The 7,956-nt window shown below is 42.8% G+C and overlaps 1 protein-coding gene across 1 annotated transcript; it reads right to left on the reverse strand.

Moving 5' to 3' along the window:
- Nucleotides 1-1,993: 1,993 nt before the first annotated feature.
- LOC307029623 (E3 SUMO-protein ligase ZBED1-like) lies at nt 1,994-4,341 on the reverse strand (the record flags this gene model as incomplete). The annotated part of the gene is made up of 2 exons (XM_079665704.1): nt 3,264-4,341; nt 1,994-2,619 (listed from the first exon to the last, which is right to left on the reverse strand). Exons 1-2 carry the CDS (start codon nt 4,108-4,110, stop codon nt 1,994-1,996), a joined length of 1,473 nt encoding a protein of 490 aa, XP_079521830.1. The 5' UTR covers nt 4,111-4,341.
- Between the last annotated feature and the right edge of the window lie 3,615 nt (nt 4,342-7,956).

The raw sequence follows: 7,956 nt of genomic DNA on the forward strand, positions 1-7,956 counted from the left end.
TGCTCGAACATCGCATTGTCGAGGAGTGTGTGCCATTATTTAACTCCAACGGCACCTTCAGAAAGACACAGAAGAGCATGCTCGTGCAGAAGCTCTCTCTGGAATCTGTAGATCTGCAGGAATCATACATCGCTCTTGTGGACATGGGCATGATCTGGAGGATGGCAACTCCATCAGCAGAGGATCGGCGGACGCAAGATGGCAACCCATACAAGTGGTCGGACTATGTCCACAAGCTATCATCTATTATCCTTGCACGCCATCATAATGCTCACCGTATCATATGTGTGAACGACCCGTACGACACAGCATACTCGACGAAGGATGACGAGCGAGACCTGAGGGTACAGGGAAACACACATGTGCCCAACACCTACATGAAATTGGGTGACGCATTCCCCACTGCCAGAATGTTCAAGACGCTGCTGTGTAGCTCCAGCAACAAGGGGCGGCTGCAGAAAATGATATGCAGCTACCTGACCGATCTTGCACAGAGTGTTGATGTGGAGATTGTCTACTCTGTCGGCTCCCACTGTACCAACTTATCAACCCAACAACCGATGCAGAACTACAGCTTTGACCAGTCTGAGGCTGACACTGTCCTGTTCTCCACCTATGTAGTTTTGCGCGAGTCAGGCTACAGTGGTCCAGTTGTCATCGATGCCACTGATACTGATGTATATGTTGCGGCAGCACTTATCTCACAGCAGCTGCCAGGTATGCTCTGTATCAAGAGGAAGCAGGAAACGGTACGCTGCTGTGACATGACAACTGACATGATGGCCGACTGTATTGTGCAGCTGCATTGTATGACAGGCTGTGATGCAAACTCAGGCTTTTACGGCAAAGGTAAGAAGTCTGTGTATGACCAGGTGGCGAAGAGCCCTGTTGCCCGACAACAGCTCTCGCGATGTGGAGATAACCTTGCCCTGACAGAGGAGGTGCTGGAGCAGCTCTTTGCCTTCACACGTAGCATCATCTACGGTGACAACAAGAGCAAAACCATGGCTGAGGCCCGTGCTGCTAAATGGAGGACCATCAAAAAGAAATCCTTCATCCGTCTCCCTCCGGATGCCGACAGCTTGCGTCAACATTGCCTCCGTGCCAACTACCTGGCGTATCTGGTGCGCCATCCATCGCTAAAGCACCATGCCTCACCAATCGGACATGGTTGGGAGCTGGTTGGTGGTTGCTGTCGCCCTGTACGTCACACGCGACCCGCACTCCCGATGCATCTACCTGCACCAAGGCCAACTGAAGAGGGACAGGAAGATGAGGAAGATGAGAGCGATGATGATGACGAAAATCGAGTTGCTGCTGTCCAGAGAGGCGATTCATCGGAACCGGAGGATTCAGAATGTAGCGAGGCAGGGTGCTCTGATTCAGACTGATACGGACTCTCAGTGTCATATTGATAAATAAAAAAAAAAGCAGAATTGTGTTTCATTTGTGTTATTGTTCAAAACTTGCCATTTCTCGAGGCAGCATTTTTGCGTTATTACATGTTGTTTGAAGTGTTCTCATTTGCTAACTAGTCAAGTTACAGCTAATAAAAGTATTTTATTTGAAGGTTAAGTAGTTGTATATCTTGTCATACATTCTTATTTCATGGTAAAATATTAATATGCAGATTATTTGCTTATAAGTCGATCAGTACTCAAAACGTGTGTAATTTCTCGACCGGGTGGCGGCCATCTTGGATTTGTGGGTCCGAACGATGTCATAGCGCCAAACTGATGTCAGAAATGGAATCCTTGTGGTCGACTTACCCCAAAAAGTGCATTTACACATGACTCTAGGCGCTCTGGTTCAAAAGTTAATTTTTTAAGATGGCGCGAGCAGCCATCTTGGATTTGGCCCTCTAGCAAAAATTGCCGGGATTTTTGGGAGGGACCTTGGGTCTATATTTTTTATAAAAGGTCCAATGATGTCAAATCAAGTGTCAAAACATCTTAGCAGAAGAATGGTCACGGAATTGAGGTTCTAGACCCAACTATACCTTTTGTGCCACCTGTTCCATTTCCATCTTCACTCTGTCTTTGATGTATGGGACATTCTCTTCGCTTATGTAGCTTGTCTTGAATCTTGGATCAAGGAAGGATGTGATGTCCAAGAGCTCCTGTGTCACTGGGTCGCTGTATTTCTCTTCAATGTAGTGGAGAGCTCTTGATTTGATCTCCTTGGTGAGATTTGTGTCCTGGTCAGTTTCAGCAAGCGTTGCTGTTCTGAGGAGATGGAACACTGGCTTCAGGTATGACACGCTTACGTAGTCCTCACCTGAGAGGGCGTCTGTGAACTCCTGAAGAGGACCGAGGGCATTGTTTACAGATTCAAGTACATCTATGTCTTGCCAAGTGGGGATCAGGTGCCGCATCTTCCTGTCTTCAGACAGAACCTGGCACAGTGCCTTGCTCTGCTCCAACACCCTCCCAATCATTTTCTGCCGGGAGCCCCATCGTGTCGGACATTCAGTGACCAGCGACTGTTGAGGTAGGTTTAAGTCTTGCTGTGCCTGTTTGAATGCCCTCTTCTTCTTCCAGCTGTGAGTGAAGACCGCAACCAGCTGCTTGCAAAGTCCTGTGGCCCGTTTGATTCTTTGATCATCTTTGACAGCATTTTCTGGTGGAAAACATTACATGTATTACAGTATGAAAAGCCATAAGGATAGCTCATAACACAGAATTCATAACATATTGATTACATCTGTTGTCTTCTTGTATTAAGTTCAATGACGTTTTTTTAGCAGCAGACGTCAGTTATTGCCCATAAATTAATTTTTAATTGGTAATTAATGTACAAGCAAGGAATATGCTTTTTAGATATTCCACTAAAAAACAAAAAATCATTTAATTCGTAATATAGTAGCATCAGCTGTGGTTGCACCACCCTGACATCTGCTACTACAAAAACGTCATTGACCCATTAGTAAGGGCTTCAAAAATAGGGGAGACCGCCTTTGCATCTCTCGGCAATCCGCAATTAAACAGAAGCAAGCAGTATTGGGAGGTTTTAAAGTTTACCCATGAAAGGGTTCATTTTTCTCACTAGGATAAACAGTATGTTAAAGGAGCATTGCGCTAACAGTTGGTCAGCTAACTACAGCTTGACAACAAACCTCTCGGCGCTTCGTCCCTCCCCCCTCCCAACTGTGTTTGAGGGCAGAGTAATATAGCAGAGACTAGGGCCTCTGCGAGGATAATACGAACTCTCACACTTGTAGTAACTTTGTAAACATACACACTCGCACAAACACACATTCTTACCAATTGCAAGATGCAGCCTGTGTCCGAAGCACTGCAGTCTGGTCCATTGGTTAAGTTCCATTGCTTTGATCATATTTGTAGCGTTGTCTGTTGTTATGCACGTCTGGGCCTCTTCTTTTAGACCCCAGTTGGCCAAGCACTCCTTCAGCCCCATGGCAATATTCTCCCCTGTATGGTCAGTGGGGAAGTATGCTGTCTGCAGGCAGCGGCTACACAACTCGAAGTTGGCGTTGACGAAATGCACGGTCAAACTCATGTAGGGCTCGGTCGTTCTGCTTGACCACAGATCAGTAGTTGACGCATAAAACTCCGTGTTTTCCAGATCATTTAGAACTTTGGCCTTACATTCTGTGTAGAGCTGTGGGATGGCAACTTGATTGAAGTATGTGCGGGAGGGCAGAACATACCTCTTATCCATTGTGCGTAGCAAACTTTTAAATGCGTCTTTGGTCACTGTGTTTACAGACACCATGTCCTTCGATATGTAAGTCGTTACGGCAGCGGTAATCTCCTTGTGTCTTCGGCTAGTTTTTTCATAAGGCGTCACACTGGCGAACGATGATGTTATTGTTGGCTGACTTGCCGAAGTATGGCTGCTGCTTGATTTTTCACGGTTCTTTTTCGCCATGCACTGCTCATACAAGTTCAGGTGGTGAACTCTCAAGTGGCGATGTAAATTGGTGGTATTGCCAGCCGATGTAGCCACTTTTACACGACATGTTTGGCACATCACCCTTTTCTGGTGTTCATCATCATCCTCAAATCCAAAATACTGCCAAATGACCGACGTGCTGTTTCTTTTTGGTATTAATTTAGTCGGCTCCGCTTCTGCTCCCGCTTCTGCCATGCTTGAAATTTAATGACGAGCTACACACTGATTGGGGTGGAGAACACGTCATCTGGTCACGCGCAGGCTGCAGCTTTCTGATTGCTAGCTGGCACAGAGCCTTGGGCATTCATGTGAAATTATTGACGAAATTATTATTATTATGCACCAAGAAAAACCGCAGCTTTGACGATCCCAAAATCGTGTTGTCTGAGATCGCGATTTTCGGTCTAAAACGATAGATCGTTCAGCCCTACGTCCCATATTAGAGCTAGAACATCTATATTACATTTTATGAAGGATTTGAGCTTATCAGAAATCTGTCCGGATCTGAACCCAAACAATATAGAATATTCTTGTCACTCTAGCACACATAAAACCTATTCACGGATAGATTACTTTCTAATATCAACACAGATAAGATATAAAATTAAAGACTGCAACTATGATGCCATAGTGTTACCTGATCATGCCCCGATATCTTTTATATATGTAGATTCTAAACTGGTTAATAGCCCTCTGAGATGGCGTTTTCATATAAACTGGCTACAGGACCCAGCTTTATAGACTTTATTGGGAAACAAATAGATATGTTTTTTGAAATGAACACAAGTCAGACCTCGGCTTGTATCAGATGGGAAGCTTTTAAAGCCTTCTTGAGAGGACAGATGATAAGTTTGACGTCTCCTAAATTAAAACGCATCCGTCAAAAACTGGAAGAGCTGGATTATAAAATTAAAGTGCTAGAGAAAGACAAGTTTATGGATAGCTCAGAAAACCCACATCAGGAACTATTACTTCTGAAGGGTGAATACAATAAAATATCTGCTGAGAGGGCTGCGAATAGCTTGTTGAAGCTTAAACCACATTTTTATGATCAGGGAGAAAAACCAGGTAGACTTCTGGCCTGGAGAATTAAAGAGCTACAATCAGAAAGATCTATTAATGCAATCGAAAATTCTAAGGGAGATGTGGCTGTGGATCCTGAAGAAATAAATGTAACCTTTAGACAATTCTATGAAACGTTATACTCCTCAGAATATCCGCCTAATTCGGATGCTCAAACTTCATTTTTGGATAATTTAAAATTCCCAAGTGTCTCAAATGAAGAAAAAATCAACCTGGATTCTGATTTGTCAACAGAGGAAATTATAGAAGCAATTGATGCCATGAATTCTGGCAAAGCAGCTGGTCCTGATGGATTACCAATCGATATTTATAAGAAATTCAAGAGGAAACTTTTAACTCAAATTATAGAAATGCTTCAGGAATCCTATAAAAAAGGGTCACTCCCTCCCTCATTGAGAGGTGCCATGATCATTTTAATTTTAAAACCAAACAAACCAGCCCATAAATGCCAATCTTTCCGTCCAATCTCACTTCTAAATTCGGACATTAAAATTCTCTGCAAAGTATTAGCACGTAGATTGGAGTCTGTTCTCCCTGTCATTATAGATATGGATCAAAATGGATTTGTTAAAGGGAGACAAGGCTTTCATAACGTACGGAGAGTGTTAAATATACTTCACGAGAGGAAAGACGCGCCAGACACTGCTCTGCTATCAATCGATGCCGAAAAGGCGTTTGATAGCATAGAATGGCCTTTTCTATTTGCAACACTAGACCGTTTTGGATTTGGGACTGCTTTCTGCAATTGGGTAAGGTTATTGTACACTCAACCCACAGCTGAAATTCTGACTAACAATGTTATTTCTCAACCATTCAATATTAATAGGGGGGTCAGACAAGGGTGCCCTTTGTCACCCCTCCTATTTACACTCGCCATAGAGCCCTTCGCCATAGCAGTCAGGACACACAAGAATATTTCAGGTGTCAGGTTAGGACAGCTAGAACATCGCATAGCTCTTTTCGTGGACGACATCATTTTGTTCCTCACGGATTTAGCTAATTCAATTCCAGCTTTACTAAATGTAATTAAGACGTTTGGATTATTTGCGGGTTATAAGGTGAATAATGCAAAATCCTCCATAATGTTATTGAATGGAAAAGAAAGATGCAATCTTATGGACCATGTGTCCTCATTCAACTCAACAGACTCTTTTACCTACCTAGATATACATATAGTGCCTGATATAGGAAAAATTGTAAAAAAACAATTATGATCCTGCTCTTTAATTTAATTTATAAATCACTGGAAAGATGGTCTAATATGCCAATTTCTTTAATAGGGCGAATAAATATACTGAAAATGAATATCCTTTCAAAACTATTGTACCTGTTCCAAAACATACCTTTACCCTTGCCACTATCGCATTTCACTAAATTGAGGAAAACTTGTTCGAATTTCATTTGGAATAATAGAAGACACAGGCTACGTTTAAGCAATAGCTCACGACAGGCCGTGGTATATGCTCATTATATCACAGCTAAGGGGGTTGTCGACCCTCCGCTTCGCGTCGGGACGAACCACGCCCCTTAGCTGTGATATAATGAGCATATATCACGAACTGAAGTGAGCTATTGCTTTTATAAAACGGTTACCAAGTGTGGCAATATGAAAGAAAAATACACACTCTAATTTAAATAGTTTTTATTCGTAAATAATGATGATCAAAATAAAATAGTCCCTCCGTTGCCTTCTGCACAAAACATAGTGCGAGGTGGTTGCTATGCAACAACACTAACAGCTATCGAACATATTAGACAGAGAGCGTTGATCCATTATTTGGTTGTTTATTTACATTAATGTGTATGTTGCTGTTTATTGTGCAGCCACTGAAAAACTGTCCAGCATCAGTAGCATGGCTTACGTGGTCACTTATATAGGTTGAGGTTGTTCTAGGCTGTTGCTTGGCGTGGCGAGAATATTGCTCCACTTTCTCCGGTCCCAGTGCTTGGGCTTCCAGTAGCTCTGGAGAGAGCTTTCTCAGCCTGTGGCCACTAACGGTCATCATTGCTCTGCTTTGTTTCAAGACCCGCATCAGAAAGCTTTTGAATGGTGCTACTTTTCCAGTTGGTCTACCTGCTCTTCACGTAGCTCTGCATGTCGTCGTTTAGGTGCTTTCTTGAGATAGGCACTGCTCAATCCACTCCTCCATAGTAAGACCCCCCCGGAGGTCGAAGTTAATCTTAAATGTTTCCATCTTAGGCTTTGTAAGTTTGTTTCGTAACTGAAGACATTTTAATATATTTATAAAACTGACAAGTCAAATCAAGCAATCTGATTGGTCGATAGTGTTTTTGCGGACCTCTTTGATTACAGATTTGAAAACATCGTTGCTTGCTTTAAAAGTAGCACAATTCATTATGTCAAACCTTGGAAAGAGTCTAGATATCCCTGCCCTAATGCCAAAGGAACTGCACACTGAATATGTTTTGCCGTTTGATGTCTATGTCTGGACCGCTGCGTAAAAAGGAGGGTTTCTGCCCCGTTACTTATCCGCTGCTTTTTTGTTCCACTATGAAAAGCAAACTGCAGGCAGTTTGCTTTTCAGCCCATCGGTATACTGTTTTTCGTAGACGCGGAGGGATACTGACTTTTTGTGAAAAGTAACTTACAATTCTACCCATGGTATACGCTCAGTATATCACGGCTAAGAACCAATCAGATTGAATGATTTGACTTGTCCGTTTTATAATTGACGTTATTATACTTACCGTATGACAGAGGAGGACTCAAACTTCCTAACTTCCAGTGGTATTACTGGGCTGCCCAATTACGCAGCATAATGTATTACTTCTCCCCCGACCCAGTCCCAGCGTGGGTAGACATTGAAGCCTTTTCACTTACCCCTAAATTGCCACTTAACTTATACATGTATTCTGCCAATGTTAAAAAGCTCAGGGAACAAACATCTAACCCATTTGTATTGAATACAATGTTTGGTATAAAATTCAAGATGTGCT

The sequence above is a fragment of the Notothenia rossii genome, assembly GCF_949606895.1.
Source record: "Notothenia rossii genome assembly, chromosome: 2".
NCBI classification, from domain to species: Eukaryota; Metazoa; Chordata; class Actinopteri; order Perciformes; family Nototheniidae; genus Notothenia; species Notothenia rossii.